Genomic DNA, 16,649 nt, shown 5'->3' with positions numbered 1-16,649 from the left:
TGGATTGCCGACCATGTAATCATCTCCCTCTTTCCTCCAAAGAGAAAATTTAAAATAAAGGACTTATGGATTAAGTCTCTTTCACTGAATCCAATCCTTAATCTTGCATATTCTAGCATTTTCTGCTCTTCAATATGCCTTCTAATTATTATGCGTGGCTGTTAATTATTTAAGACATTAGGAGCTGGAGTTGATGCCTAAGAGATCAGCAAAGTGAAACAGGGAAAGAGCTGTCACTCCTATATAGGAAAAACGCTTAGTCAGAGGTGGAGTGAAAAACATTCCACTGGAAGGCATCTTGGACAGTCAAAGGAAAAAGGGTAACCAAATAGCTTGGAAATGAAAACCTTAGTCACTATAACGTGCAGATACGAACATCAATTGTAACCAAAAAGACCATGTGACTACAAATGCACTAACTTCCTGGCAGTGTAGGTGATAAGGTTAGTGTAAAAAATTTTATGTAATTTATAAAGAAAGTAAATGTATACCAATAGCTTTCTTCATATTCCCAACACGTCGGCATGCCTATTTCTCCTAAGTTTTTATTCCTTTGGCTATAGATCCCAATAGAGACAGAAACTGATGTAACTGCAAAACCAGTCCTAAATTCAGGTATGCTTAAGCATACTCAGTACCTAGATATTTAATTCTCTTAGGTATCCTTTTGATATACATTTCAGTTCCCTAAGCATTCTTTTAGCTTTCATGATTTTGTTTGTTTTTGGTTAGGTTTCAGGGAAACCACAGTATCCTGAATCATACTACCTCTTAGTGGCAATGAATTATCAGGTTGGTTTGAGAAAAGAATAATGCGCAAATTTATTATAAATGTCATTAATGTCTGTTAAAGACTTTGTTGTAGTGGAAAACGGGTTCAGGCTGTACAAGATATACATTACTGCTAGTGCGGGGAACACAACTATTTTAGAAGCAAAAGTAACCACTTTCAACTATTACTATGGAATCAGTTGAGTTGTATGAACATTGATGTTAAGTGGATGCCAGTTCTTTGATGAATTAGGTTAGGTTGTTAAAAAAAGGTAAGTAATGATTATTTTAAAGTAAGAAGGCTGTATAGTTTCTAGTAGAACACCTTGTTTAAATAAATGTTTTCATATAGTGGGAATAACTTTCCTTTTTCTTATAATTAGTTGGTTCACCAAGCTTAGAAGCCTATATACATAAAATAGTTGTGAGGTAAAAGAAAACTCAAGTCAATTATAGGAATGTCAGTGTTACACTTGGCTTTCTTCCTATATTTGAGAATGGAAGAACCACTCTGAGGAGTGAAGTTCTTCATTATAGAAGCTTTTAGGCTCTGTGGATTGGTTTTGAATCCTGGCTCTGCTTCATACTAGCTAGTTGTAGGACGCTGGGCCTCAGTTTTCATCTATAGAGTAGGGATAGTAGCAATGACCTACCTCACGAGATTGTGGTAAAGATGAAACAAATTAACACAACATGCTTAGAAAAGCATCTAGCACTTACTAGAGGCTCTGTAACGATTACTTAATGTTGAATTGGAGATAATGGTATAGCACTTACATACATGCAAGGTGTCAGTCTACTTTGAGTCCTGGCTTTGCCCATTACCAGCTAGATGAGTTTGTAAATTTATTTTCACTCCTATAAGGTACTTATCTCTCAGATACATTTGCTCATCTAACATAGGGGTACGAATAGTACAAAGGTCATGGAGCTGATGGGAAGATTAAATAAGACAATGTGTATACAGCACTAAACATAATGCCTGGAATATTAGACATCCAGCCATTCTTTAAAGAAGTTTCATTGACTATAAAAGATAAAATATATGTATATGAGTTTTCTTAAATATGTAAAAAGAAACATATCAAGTATACTCCCCATACCTGATAGGCTAGGCACTTTTGTTTTCTGCCTACTAATAATCATGGATTTTAAAGAGCCATTCACCATTTCAATACACCATTTTGAACCCTTGTTATGAAATGGGAACACAAATGCTTTTTGTCCAAATTCAATTCTCGAATCTGAGGTCTACTAACAGAGAAAACTTGAATCAACTGGATGCTCTGGTGGAAACACTTAGCTAAATATTCTTTTTTGAAAAAATGAAATTCCCAGATCCTCACCATAAACTGTGGGTTTTAATACTATGCGAATCTTCTCCCTTGGCAGAACTGACTGGGCAGGACCAAGCGCAGCCCATTTATATCCTAATAAGATGAGACAGAGAAATCATGTTAAACTCAGGAGGGCTTGGCTCTAGCTGCACAGGCTGAGTCTAAACAAGGCCAACTGTTTCCAGACAGGACAGGGGCATTTCTACTTCCTTGGACTGGTTGACCTTGAAGGGACTAAAGAGGTATTACTCTGGGTGAGAATGAATGGAGAAGAGCCGAAGAAATGAATCCTCTTGCTACTCTGTGAGCACAGGGTTATTCCTTTTGCCAACTGTTTGTTAATGGGTACATGGTATCTAGATGAAAGTCTACTAAAGAACTTCGGTGTGGCTTCTTCTCAGGTCTGTCCTAACGAAACACCCTGACAGCAACTGAAATTATAATTGCTATGAGTCACAGCATGAGTCACATGGGTTGTCACAGCAACCTATTAACTATATAACCAAAGCACCTTCCATTAGCTTTGCCAAGAATGGTTCCTGAGTTTTCCTGGATTGTGAAAATAATGTGGATGAGCCCCAAGTTTGGGGTTGCTAAGAGTCTTCAATCAAAAGGAATGGCCTCAAGGAAAGGAAAAGAACATGAGAAAATAAGGTTATTCTAGTTCTTGGACCTCCTAGTAAATGGCAACAGTCATGACAAATTGTTGGGTCAGTTTTGTGATATCAACAAATGCCTAAGGAGAGGAGGTTGAGGCCTCAAAACTAATTTTCTCTAAGTCAAATTCAAAACCAAGTCTCTAGGGATGAAAAGTGAATACATTAACCTATTCCACTTTAAATGATTGCAATAAACACTTTTATAGATACAAAGGATTATTTCCCAAAGAACGATTCTAATTTCTTCTAAAATAGTTTTACTATTAAGAACTAAATCTCTTTATAAATAATATAAGGCTTTAATTTTATATTTTAGGTATTAGCCTCCTATAGCCAAACATTTGGAAATGTACTAAATTTCCTTTTAATGGCAATTTGTGTACGAATTAAATATTTTGGCGGGTTCAGAAGCATATTTCATTGTGTAATTTACTGTGGAAAAGTTAAATTGGATCAACTGACACATTTTCCTGACTGCTTACTGAGTAATCTGTAGCTTTTGCATGTTTGTAAGTGCCTGTTTCTGAGTTGGAAGAAAGCAAGCAGAACAGATTTAAACAGGAAGAATAAGGAATATAAACAAGGATGAGAACAGAAGGAAGTGACTGACAATGGTCTGTTGCTTCTGGAAGCAATCCAGGGGCCTAACAGGTATCTTTGGGGTCTGTGATGTGGTGGCTGGTTTATAGAATCCCTAAGATTATACCTCTGTGATGCTAAACTTCCCAGTAGCTGGAAGTAGCTAAGAGGATCGGTTGCATTTTTCACTTTTTCACCTCCACATTTGTCATATCCTAACATTTTAGTGAATGCAGAACCATCCAAGTGGAATTAGATTAAGAAGTCAGGAGCAAACGGTCCGTTGTCCTTGGCAAATAATAAAAACCAAGACAGCAGCTGATTCCAAGAAAAAGATACTTATCCACATGGTGCTATTTCAGCAGGAAAGAGATCAGAACAAACTTGTGAAACACCAAAGCAAAAGCAAGCTTGAAAGTGTCCAACCAAATACAGGTGCTATATAATCACCACACAAATTAAATGGAAATTCTACACTACAGTGTAAAATTTCTCTCGTGTGTCCATATCCCCCAAGTAAAAACTCCCTTTTATGTTCATACACCCAAAACCAACAGCAACGTTTCCTATCAACATTTGAAGAACATAAAAAAATCATAAGAATTCCTTGACCAATTTGGTCATGATGACTTTGTACTAGAAGCCCCAAAGCTTTGCCTTTCCTGACGGATCAAGTAAAGTTAATGACAAACACTAATGTGTTTGTTTACTTCTCAGGAACTCAGGAGAATCTGAGTTCTTCCAAGACCATGCTTGTGGATTCCTCTGAAGCTAACCATCAGATTTTCTTTCCTGGGAATTTCTGGCTCAACTACTCACCCTATAAATAAATAAGTAAACAAATTAATTAATTAATTAATTAATTTAAAAATACATATATTTTTTTCTTCTTTTTTTAAAGAAGCAATACCTATGCTTTCCAGATAACAAGGTGGCCTAAAATATTATCAAGTGTCACAACTATTCAGGTTCATTCTGTAGTTCTGGCATGTATGACCGGTGAGCTGACACTCTGGTCTGATAATATATTCTACAACTATACATGTTAATTTGTAAGTTGAACAATCGCTCTGCAGGGCAGTTAGGAAACCCAGATTGAAAGCACTAATGTGGGGTGACTTCAGCTGTCGATGATTATGTAGTCAAACCTTGACCAAGGTTTCCAGAACCCTGGCTAAAAATGGAAGTCGTCAGACAGTACAAAAATGAATTCATACACTTTACTCACTGACAGTGAAACTTTTTGAAGAACAGATGTCAAGATGATTTAAGAGGAGCTAGAATTTAACATCTTAAGAAAACTTATAAGCAAGTTAGGACAGTTCAGTTTTCAAGAAAAATCCGACAGATGCGAAAGAAGTCGTTTGTATTACTATTAATAGAGAAAGAAGTGGTTGATTTTCTTCCTCCTCACAAGTTGTGGTCCCTGTAGAGATGCTAAGATCAGAAATATGATGGGCTGTCTGCTCAATTTGGTGACAAAAACAACCTCCACGTTTTAGTGGCATAAGACTTTCAGTAACACGCAGCTTGGACAATTAAATTTCTTCTTGGCTTATGTAAAATTTTGTGTCAACTATCTGTTCAGTGCTATTCTTCCTAACTTGATTGGGCCATTTCATTTTGAAAGTAAATCATGAAAGTAAACATCAACCAAAAAGAAAAAAAAAAACCCCAAAATAAAACAAGATGATTTCTGATCTAAATCTTTCTGTCAATTTAATACTTGAATTACATAAAGGGAGCTTTAAGTCTTTCCATATTTACTTAATGCTGAATGCATAAGAATTTTCCTGCTTATTTTCCTAGTTAGAAAGACAATCAAAATATACCCACTCGGGCTATATCTTGATTTGTTTTAAAGCAGGTATATAGCTGATGGAGTTAGTTAAGCCTTTGCTGCAAGGTCAACCTGGTTATATTGCCTCTTAGTGGAAATCCAGTTTTTCCTCATCAGCCACTATTCTCATGCTGTCACCTAAATCCTTTGATGAATTTAAATCCAACCACAGGTTATTGTTTCTGTAACAGACCAATGAAATTATTCTCAGGGATGACAATTCCTTGAAGGTCCCTATGGATGGATAGTCCGTATATTAACTAACATCTATGGTCTCTGTCTCATTAGTTGAAGGGCACACTTTGTATCCAATGGAATTGAACTAGTGTATCCAAGAGCCAAGTCATAATGCAAATAGTTTGTGGCTTTCTGTATATTGCCAGGTGGCCAGGAGTCCATACCCCAAGCCACCATAAACAGTAAGCACAATCATCCGCTCCTGTTTGGGAGAGGCCCAGGACTGAGCTAGCAGAAAGACTGAATTACTTACCACCTCTAGAGTGGGTCCCTCCAGGCCAGGGACGAGCTCATGGGCAAGGCTGTGCAAGGAAGCGCTCTGTACCATGCCTGCCCTGCGGATATACAGAGGACTTCAGTCTCCTGTACTGTCAATCTCTTAGTCATCATGAGCTCAATTATGTACCGACAACAGCAAGAACAACAACAACGATGATGACAAAACAACCCCCAAAAAGCTAAGGGCCACAGACTACCCTGATGGATGGACAGCCAACTGGAACTGTGCATTGAAAGATGGAGGTGCTGTCCTGATCACGTGTCCATCACAGGCCTGACCTTTTCATCTTTCCTCAAACAAACATTCCATTGAAGCCCATGGGAGAGCCACGTGGAGAGACTGCAAGACCGGGCCCTAAAAGTCAGGCAACCATCAAATTTGGTGTTTGGTTTTTTGTTGTTGTTATTTTTTTTTTTTTTTTTTTGTTTTTGTTTTTGCTTTTTCTGTTTGCTACAAATACAGATAGACAGACAGACAAACCCAAGAGCAGGTTTCAAGAATCAACTGAGGCACAAGATAAACTACTTTGATGTTACACAGATATTTTTCACCCAAATGTTTCACATGAAATCAAAAATTTTAAAAGTGTATTTAGGAGAAATTTGGGGACATGTCTTTGTCCACCCTAAATTGTGCCATAAATATCTCCACTGCTTGCCTTAGAAGGATGCCCAAACACATCTCATAGGTAGCACGTATCTGTGGTCTACAATAGCTATCAAATTCTAATGACACATTCAATCAAAGTCTAAATATGCTGGTCAAGTACAGTGAAAGTTGACTGCCTGCATCAATGACGTATTAGTTTCATCCTGAGGTTCAAAGCACAGTCAAACATCATTGCTCAGATTGCAAATCACAACACTTTACATTGACGTGAGTTTGTAAACTAATGGTACAGTTCGAATGAAGGCAATTGATGAAAGCAGTTGAACCTGAGAAGTGGGAATGAATACAGAGTATAAATCCAGCGCACATTTCCACATCAAACCACCGATGCCATTAACCAGGGCCCTTGAGGCCACACTCATGGTCGAACAACAGCGCCTAGATCACGGGTCGGTATCTCTACTCCACAGACACAAGTACAAGATGACCTAAATCGTGAACTAGTGGTGAGGAAAAGGAGACCAAAGTTTAAACAAAATCAAGGTGATGTTTCCTAGAAACATACCAACTCTTCCAAGAAGGATCCAGAATAGGGGTGATCAGTAAATTATTAAATGATCCTCCTGGCTAGATTTTATGAGTTTTCTACAGCCTAATGGCTGAAATCACTAGAATTCATCAGAATATGGCTAGACTCTCTTTAACACAGACTCAGTACAAACAGGTGGAAATGTACCACTTCCGACCACTACAGGTAGAAAAGTATGACCTCTGTTGACCATGGATCACAGCTGAAACATTAGTTTATACTTGAAGGGTCACAGCAGCCAGACATATGCGAATTCCAACTCTTCAGAAAACTTGGGTCAAGAAAAAAAATGCATTACTTACATGTATGTGTCTTCTTCGTTACTGAGATACCTAGAAGAGAAGAAATAATGACAAAGGTAAGAAAGCATCGTGTGTGTGCTTCTCGTACATCATTCAGTGTGCTCACAAACGCATTGTGTTCAGATGGTGATGCAAAGGCAAGATCAGTCTTAATCTCACATGGCCGCAGCTCTGGACCAACCCCAGAGTAATGCAACCACAAACAATGGGGACAGTGAGCATCACATACTGGTTTAAGAGGTTCTGCGGTAAAAAGAAGTGGCCCAGATAGTAATTAAACAGGGTGAGAGAGAAGAGTCTTACTTTTTATTTTAAATATGGGCGATGATCATGTTTATAGGCAGAGCGGGAAAGATTTAAGGCACAAGAGAGTGATGCCACCCTACTCAGACAGAGCGAGCTGAGCAACAGAGTAATTAATTTGCTATGCCCATTGATTCTGTGTTTACTTTTTAATGAAAATGACTCTTCCTCTCGCATGAAGTATGACTTTTAATGGAGAGGGAAACTATATCCACACAATGTACCTGTCTGTCCATACTCGTTAAGGTGAAAAGGGGAATGACTGCTACGTCTCTGTAAATGGCATCAAAAGGAACATAGACTATATGAAAACAGGAGGGATTCATGAGTCAGCACCCTTGATGTTTCCAAGATGATTTACAGAGAGCAGGTGAGGAATGAAACTAAGCGACATTTGGCACATAAGGACCACATAAAGATAACAGGAACGCATGCTTCAGAGCAAACAGTACTGTCTCTGTTTCAGAAGTACTCCATTTTGAACTCTTTCTGTATCATTCTTCTTGGGGGATATTCTTGAGACCACATAGGCTCAAAGTCATAAAACTCTTGAAAACTGTTAGCCTGTGACTAAGAACTGTGGTAAACCTTGAAATTTTTTTCTTTCAAGTTATTAAGAGAAACATTTAACCCTCCTCTGGAAAGTAAAAGTTGTTGAAAAATTTGGCACCCCCATTAGACCTCTTACTTAGCTACGGAACATATCGTACAGGGAAGAAATCTGTTATGAAAATCCATGGTAGACATTTAAAAAAAAGTTAGTTCCAAAGTTGTGCGCCAAGACCAAAATCACACACTTGTTCCCCCAACAACTTTCCAAAGGACTTATTTAGGGAAGCTGAAATTACATGGCCCAACTCAAAAAAAATTTTTTTTCCCTTTTTATTGAGGAAAACTAAACTATTGTTTTTCATCATGTTTGAGTTGGCTTCGCAAAGTGAAGTTAGAACCTTCTGCAAAGAGCCTTGAAGGCTCTCTCACACGGGAACTCAAAAAAGTGTTCCAGAATTTTTTGCAACAAGCTTGGTCATGGGAAGGGAACTTCCCACAACAGCAACAGTGAGTCAAGTTTAAAATCTGAACACAATTTGCAACTAACTCCAGCTCATGACACCAGCACCACTAAATTGATACATTAGTGCTCTTTCAGCATTATGAGAGCTATATGTGTACTTTCCTTAGGAAATAATACTTTCTGTAAAATCACTTTGAAGAGAAAGTGCTTATGCTGTCACTCCTGATTATTCAGAACCTGCACACAATTGGATTTAACACAGCCCAAAACAGACCTATCTATATTCGCTGAGTGTGGAACTATTTTCTCCTGACATCCAAAGGCCTGATGAAAATACCACTGCTTTGACTTTTCTCCGTAAATTTATTATACAGCGTGATGCAGTGTTCTCATCAAATATTTTCATGATGATTACACTGATAATAGATTTTGAAAATCTTTCCAGGAAAGCTGCCTGATCCTTGAGAGCACAGTAGCACGGAGGTAAAACTTCTCAGACCCGTCTCTAGGAGAAAGCATGACTTCAGCAACCGCACAGATTCGGTCCCTCGGTTTTGTTTTACTGCTGATTAGTGATCAATAGAAATAACTGGGGGCTACACCTAGATTAGAGTTGCCAGATTTAGCAGATGAAAAACAGGATGTCTGGCTAAATTTGAATTTCAGATGCCCATTTGTTGTTTGTCTGAAGTTCAAATTTAATGGGCAGCCTAGATTTCATCTGGCAACTCTGACCTATGCAAATATAATGTAAATTGTATCTATTATATATAATGAAGACTATACCCATCAATTAATAAACACATTTTTATGGAGAAAGGATTAAAACCCAATCTCTCATGAAAGCAATATATATATATATATTTAAAGTATGTTACAACTCCTAATTATGAAGACAGGACTGTGTCTAATATTTATTTTTATTTTTTACTTAATAGCCATTATGAAGACAAAATTCTATTTCCCTACAAAAAGCAAACAAATGAAAACAACGTAAATACACACAAGACAATTTTGATGGGACGATCAGAAAACTTATTGGAATTCCCTTCCTTCTCCTCTCCCAAAAAATAACAATTGTGATCACACTAACAACTGGAATTTGTGTCACTTCCTTCTCTATAGAAGCTCTAGTGCTTCCTAGTACTGGACTCCATAGAAATGGAGAGAAGAAAAGCAGAAAACATTCTTCTCATTTCACAGATGGGTGAACGGAGGCTCAGGGAAGTTTTCAGCATGATAAAAAGTTTTTGTGGTAAGTTAATATCTGACCAGAAGTGTATCCATAGCACGTAGTTTTAAAATTCTGGTATAGACAGTGCCTCTCAAAAGAGTAAATATTAAAAAAAAAAAATGGTTTACTCCCTGGAGAATACGACTCAGCAGTCAGCTCTGCAAATATTTTAACCTGCAAGGCCCTGTCCCCCAGCCTGTCTAAACCACGAAGCCCCACCAGGGCTTGGGTGAGAGAGGTAGTCAAACAGAGAGGCCTGTGTGTCCTGGTCTGTGAAGAGCAGCCATTTCTTCACCCTTAAGTGGGGTGGGGATGAGTCTTCCCTTTTCTCTTGCTTCTCATTTCCCCAGAGGTTGCAAGATTCCTGTTGTTCTCACCTTAGAACTCACCCTTAATGGGCTTGCAGCGTCATACGTTGCCCAGATCCTTAAGTGAAAGAGGAGAGACTTACCTAAACCTAAAGTTACCAGCAGCAGTACCAGCTCTGAATCAAGAATTTTTGGAGAACTGGGTTTTCTAAAGATAAAATGTGATGAGTATTTAGGAAGCAAATAGCTCTAATTCTACCCAGGAGTAGGAAAAGGTAAACTTTTAAACGGCAGCTCCTAAGATAACCGGGTTTGAAGTGAAGCTGACCTGAGCTTGCCTTCTTTGCCCATCCACTCTCCTGCCTCTTGTCTGGGAGACCTTAAGCAAGTTATTTAACTGCTCTGGGCCTGAATTTCTAATTCTTTACAATTGTAAAATAGTATCTTACAAATATTATAATCATAATAATACTCAAAAGGCTGTTGTGAAAATTAAAATAACATAAAGATGTGTAAACAGCTTTACAAACTAGGAAGAGATAGAAATGTTAATTATGCACTGACCAAAGGTAGGCAGCCCACACAGTCTTATTTTAACAGTGTTGAGTTTGAATGTTCTACTGAAATATAAGCCCTAGCTACTCATGATGTTTCTGGGTTTCACATTGACTCATGGCCTAGGACCAATGCTCTGACTTCAAAATTCGTATTTGATGGAGGAGCGCATGAGACAGAGAACCAAGTTCTTGAAAGCGAGTGCATTGCATTCTAGATCCCAAACTCCGCTGGATTCTTTTTACTCTCTGAAATCAAGGGAGGATACGTGCCCATTGGCAAGTGGGCCAAGTGGCTGCTGACCAGCGTGGGTGAAGGACTTTGACCACAACCGAAGGGGGTTACACCAAGTCCAGCTGTTGTGAAGGTTTTGATTCACTTCCAAATGACTGGGAAGGACACCAAGATCCTTCCCCCGAGATTCGCAAATAGGCCACGGAACCGGGTCCTGTTCTCTACAAAGACTGATGGGGTGGAATCAACCATCTAAACGCAAAGTGCTCACATACCCTGGGCCAAAAGCGAACTTGCTGGATGATTTGGGCAAGCCCCTTAACTTCTCTGAGCCTTAGTTTTCTCATCTGCAGAATGAAGTGGTTGAACTCCACGATCCTTAATTTCCCTTCTAGTTCATTGATCAATGGCTCCTTGCCCTGCTTTCTAGCTATCAAACCAAACCTCTTTCTAAGCAACAGGCTGCCAGATCTATTTCTCGCTGTACAGAATCTAATGTAGCTCACAATCAAAGGTAACCACCTGAAACTTTTTCTTTTTGCCTTTAAATCCAAAGAAGAAAGAAGGCAGTACCCACAAAAGGTTATATAAGTAAAAGATACACTTCTTTTGGGTGATATTTTAAAATTATCTGGGCTAGAGAAAAATGGTACCTTTTGATAAAGTTGCAAGACTCCTTATATTTCACCCAGACCATATATATATATATATATATATATATATATATATATATATAGAGAGAGAGAGAGAGAGAGAGAGAGAGAGAGAGAGAGAGAGAGAGAGATTTATTTCCAGGTAATGCTTTAATTTCTAACTTAACAATATGACGGCACTTTTAAATTGCCAATTAATACCCTTAAAACTAAGAGGAAAACTCTCCATAAATACATACTCTACCCAAGGTAGGACTTCTAATGCAGCAAGATTGCCTGACTCTATTTAGTCAACCATGCTTCAAAGTACAGCAAAGGAAATGTCATGAAAATACCACAAATTTATCACTGTCACGGTTATCAGTAGTTTCAGAGTTATAGTTATCACAGAGCAGAGAATTTTAGGAATGTAATCTGATATTTCCAATCAGTGCCAAATCTTGGTCCAATTAACTTCCTTGATGGACTTCTTATTGTCTCTTGGTTTCTAGGCAATTGCCTGGGTACCAAGTTTATGTTAACTTTTTTTTTTTGGGGGGGAGGGGAAGATATGGCATCTTTCCTCTTCCTCAGATATGCCAATTGCTAAACTAGCATTTCCAGAGGCTCTGCATTCTGGACAAGTCCCTAGCTACAGAGATGCCCCTCTGCCAATACTCAGCCTGTGTGCCTTCTCTTGTCCTCTTTCACAGTGAAACAACTGTGGAGACAGACATATTTTCAACATATAAATAAGTTCTGTGTTAGAATAAAAAACAAAAAGAAAAACAAACACCACAAAGAATACCTAAAATAAAACGCAATGAAGTTTTTCTTTTTTTCTTCTTTTTGTCATTAAATATGCCCGTTTCCATGTTTCAAGTAAGTTTGTTTGGCAGGGAGGAGGAGATGTGCTAAATGATAATTAACAAAATCTTTAATTGGCCAACTAGCCATGAGTCTACACTAGCCCCACACATTGACTCTCAGTTTAATTTCGAGAAAAGGAGGGCTCCCACTCTGCAGACTTCACAAGACTTGTTCTCCCTCCTCAAAAGATGCTTGAGTTAAATGTGATGCTCATTGGTCAAACTGTGAGGTCTTGGGCAAATGGCTTAACCTCTCTGAGGCTTCATTTTCTTATCCATAAAATGGAGACAAAATTCTCTGTGCTAGATTTATAGACTTTAATAAGAGAACTCACACAGGACCCCTAGCATAGTGTCCCTGTAGACACCTAGCTTCTCTGCTACTAAAGATGTTTCTAATCACAGACATTTTGCATTGGTTAAACAGTGAGATAGGAGTGGGGAGTGGGGTAGGTGAGGGGGGATGGAGGGAGGCGGGACACAAGTATGCCCATTAGGGCAATGTTGATAAACAGGTGGGTAATATGGTAAATTAGCGTTTGAGAGCTCAGGCAGAACTTTCAAAATAAAATCTGGAACACTTAACCTTCTTTCTGCCATAGTATTAAAAAGCATCGTGCAAATGTTGCAGTCTCCGGGGTCCACTCACTCCCTTCTCTACTTCTTTTTGACTTCCTCATTGTAAGGGTCTAGGAGTTGAAACAACAGTTTAAATGGAGTGCAACGACACTAGCTAAGCAACAAGGTCCAGCATTTAGACTTTATTTTTTCAGTGGCTAACAATTATTTCATAAAGGAAGGAAGAACACATTAGTTTGGGCTGGCTCTGTGTCCCTTTCCCCAATCCTGAGTTGTCCCATGAGCTTGCTCCGTTTCTCACATCCTCAAGGAGAGAATCTCTGAAGGAGGCGGAGCAGGAACACAGCTGAGGAGGGAGTCACCAAACAAAACGATGTTACAAAACAATGTCCTTGTCTAGGACAAAAGAGCTATTAATGATAATCAGTACATGTTACTGAAAGTGCTCCAAGTAATCTCTGGACTTTGTTTCAAAAATTCTTAATGGACACTAATGCTTAGAGTTCACTCAGAAGAGAAATAAATTATGTGCCAGGGTTGCAGGGACCAAGGACAACACGCTGAAGCCATCGGAGCATTAGCAATGTTACGACAATCAAACATTTTGTAATTGCATAAAAAGCCTTTGAAAATCATTTAGAAATACTAATTATGAAGATAAATAATACTTTCATGTGAGGTTTCTTTTATGTTAGATTTGAGCCTAGGTTGAGCTGTTTCGGTAATAATATTTCAGCTCTTTTACCAATCAAGGTGCTTTTTACGACAAGAAAAAAAAATTCCATTTTAGTTTGAAAAATGATTATGGGCATCGATAAGAGGTGTTTTTTTTTTCTGTTTTTTGAATTTAAAAAAATTTTGTGAGTGATTGCCTTCCATCTCTGGGTCATATTTGCTGACATTGGTGCCCAGAAATATCTTTTAATTTTGGACAAGCAGGCCAGAACTATATCCTCTTTCAAGTCCTGCCTTTATCTTTGACAAAACAGTTCCAAGGACAAAACCTTGTTCCTGGTCCCCCAGCAAAGGCAACATAAAGAGACCATCAGTTTATATTAGAAAGAAATTTTGAAACTCAACCTAACTCTTAGAGATTACTATTCAATGCATTAGGAAAAGTCCATACCTAAGAAGGGTAATTTCTCCTCTTATGGCTTGCTGGTGCCAAATGCATGATTAGTACTAATGGAAGCAAGTATAATGTGAATGCTTGTTCTTTCAAATTGATTTCCTTTTATTGAATCTCTATATTGAAAATGGAGGTACCCATTAGATATTACTCGGTTGACTTAAATTTGATCTTGGAGCTCTGAGCAGGGATGTGAAATGACAACTATCAACACTTCCAGCCTAGCCTTCTGGAATTAAGTTGTTTTAGCCAATAAGTGAATAGTTCCACTCTGGTAAAAATCAGCAGCTCTTAACAAACTTTTCTAAGAAATGCTTTACGAACCTCTGAAATTGTTTATCTTTGCCACTAATAGGGGCAGGTACTGACTTGCACTGTTTGTAGGTGACTTGCCTGGACGCTGTCAAACACGTGGCTATAGCTGCAATCCCCAAACTCAAAGCTACCGGAACTGGTTGGGTGAGGATGCCCCAAAGATTATGGAGCTGCGGCCCCAAGCAAGTCAGGCACTACAGACACTTTTCACATATTATGCCCTTGTGTAGACAACCTAAATCATACCTCAGGGAGCATGGATCCTGGTGGGCAGACCAGGTCAATGCAAGTAATGACCGGAGAAATCTCACCTCGTCTGCAGCCACCCCCAAACCAAAGTCTGCCACTGACGGCAGAAGCATGGATAGAACAGGGGTATACTAGTTATGGCAAAGGAGGAAACAATTCTAAGCATTCACTCATGTCCTGAATCACCTAGAAAGGAGAGGGAACCTGCTGAAGTGGAAACAATTGTAATTTGGTTCTAAATTTGGGGAGAATGAGTTCCACTGTCAGAACCAGGATGAACACGAAAAGCCCCAGGACCCAATGGGATAGGAAATAAATATTGAGAAGTGGAGAGGTGGCTTCAATTATTCCTTAACACATAGAATACCAAGGGTCTGTAAAGGACTTTTAAAAATATCCACATTATTATCATCTTGAAGAAAGATGAAAAAAAAAGTCAATTAAATATGTATTTGTAGACTCTCGATTCTCCTCTAATGACAGAATTTTAGGCAGTTTGTCTGGATCGACCGCTGCTGGGTGACAATCCAAGAAAATAAAGCATAATAGTTACCAAGGTATTTCCTTTACATTCACAGAATTTATCAAGTATGCCAACTATTATTAGATGGAGAAATTATTTTCCCATGTGAGATTTAGAGTCAGAAAACCTGGATCCCATCTCAGTTCTGTCACTTGCCAGCTGTATGAGTTTGGCCAAAATCTTTCTGGGCCTCAGTTTCCTCATCGCTAAACGAAGGGGAAAATATCTTCTTTAATCTGGTAATTCGACCTTTAGAAATGGAGGCTTTAGAAAATAATTATAGATGTATACAGGGTTTTCATCATAGCATTAATTCTATCAGCAAAATATTAAGGAGGAACACACCAAATGTCAACAGTATAGGATGAGTTAAATAAACCGTGGTATGTCTACATAATGAATACTCTGCCATCATTAAAATAATGAAAACTTAATTTCATAGAGAAATGTTCTAGCTGTCCTAAGAGAGAAAAAAAATTCAAAGCCCCAAAGCATAGTGTGATTCTACTTCTGTCAAAAGAAGAAGAAAAAAATCAAACAAACATATATAGAAAAAGACTAAAAAATATGCACCACTGTTCCATTCAGATCTCTGCTCAAAGATCTCCTTTTCCCAGAATGCTCCCCATCCAGCTTACCTAGAAAAGTGTTCCCCTCCGCATTCTCTACTCTGCTTTACTTTTCTCAGCAGTACTTCTCTCATTTTGACATTCTATTAAGTAGTTGTTGTATGTCTTTCCAAGAATGACAACTGTTAAAATTAGGGACTTTGTACTCCTGGACTGTCACTACATTTTTTTAGTGCTTAGAATGGTGCCTGGAACATGGTAGGAACTCAAGAAAATATGTCAAATGAATGAATGAAGATGGCTCCCAACACCTATGCATCTAGTTACTGATTGTGACCCCAGAGCCTAGTCCTCTGGAAATGTACAGAGAATATGAGGGGAACATCGATGGTGAGGTAAGTGCTCAATGAGATGGTCTGGGGACACAGAAGGAAAGGTTTGCACAGGTGAAGAGAAACTGAAGGCTACATATAAAAGTGAAAGGGAAGAGAACACACACCAATCCAGGACTCAGAGGTCAGGCAATCAATAGGAAAGTTAAAATGGCGTTTTTAAACACTTCTGATAAAATCAATTTGGTCATTACCAGAACTGAACGCAGGGCATGTAGGCCTCATCTGTTAGAAAGAGCTTTATGATCTTGTTAACGGATCTGTGATACAGAAGCTGTAAGGTTATAACCCAGCTTGGAAAGCTAACCTCATATTGGCTCTGGCATAACAAAGAATGTGCAGAAAAATTTCCACTTAGCCATACGTTATAGCAAGAAGAAGAGCCTGCATGATTTCTCATACATGGCAATTCAGAAGAGTTTAACTCTCCCATTTCTGAGACTAAGAAAGCTGTTTTGGAAACAATGATTTCCATACACAGGGTTATTAGATATGACAGCTTAGAGGTTAACTTGGGTTTAGCAATCTCCCATCGATTCA

The 16,649-nt window shown here is 38.5% G+C and overlaps 1 protein-coding gene across 3 annotated transcripts in view; it reads right to left on the bottom strand.

Annotated features, from left to right (window-relative positions):
• RORA (RAR related orphan receptor A) overlaps nt 1-16,649 on the bottom strand; it is a 687,196-nt gene that overhangs the window by 164,514 nt on the left and 506,033 nt on the right. For all 3 annotated transcript variants that reach the window (XM_019748671.2, XM_019748672.2, XM_074327647.1), the window contains one exon: nt 7,204-7,233. In XM_019748671.2, coding sequence (XP_019604230.1) covers nt 7,204-7,233 — 30 coding nt within the window. The remainder of the gene's footprint in view (nt 1-7,203; nt 7,234-16,649) is intronic.

Source organism: Rhinolophus sinicus, linkage group LG03, assembly GCF_036562045.2.
Source record: "Rhinolophus sinicus isolate RSC01 linkage group LG03, ASM3656204v1, whole genome shotgun sequence".
Classification (NCBI taxonomy): domain Eukaryota; kingdom Metazoa; phylum Chordata; class Mammalia; order Chiroptera; family Rhinolophidae; genus Rhinolophus; species Rhinolophus sinicus.
This window is presented reverse-complemented; position numbering and strand designations above follow the sequence as displayed.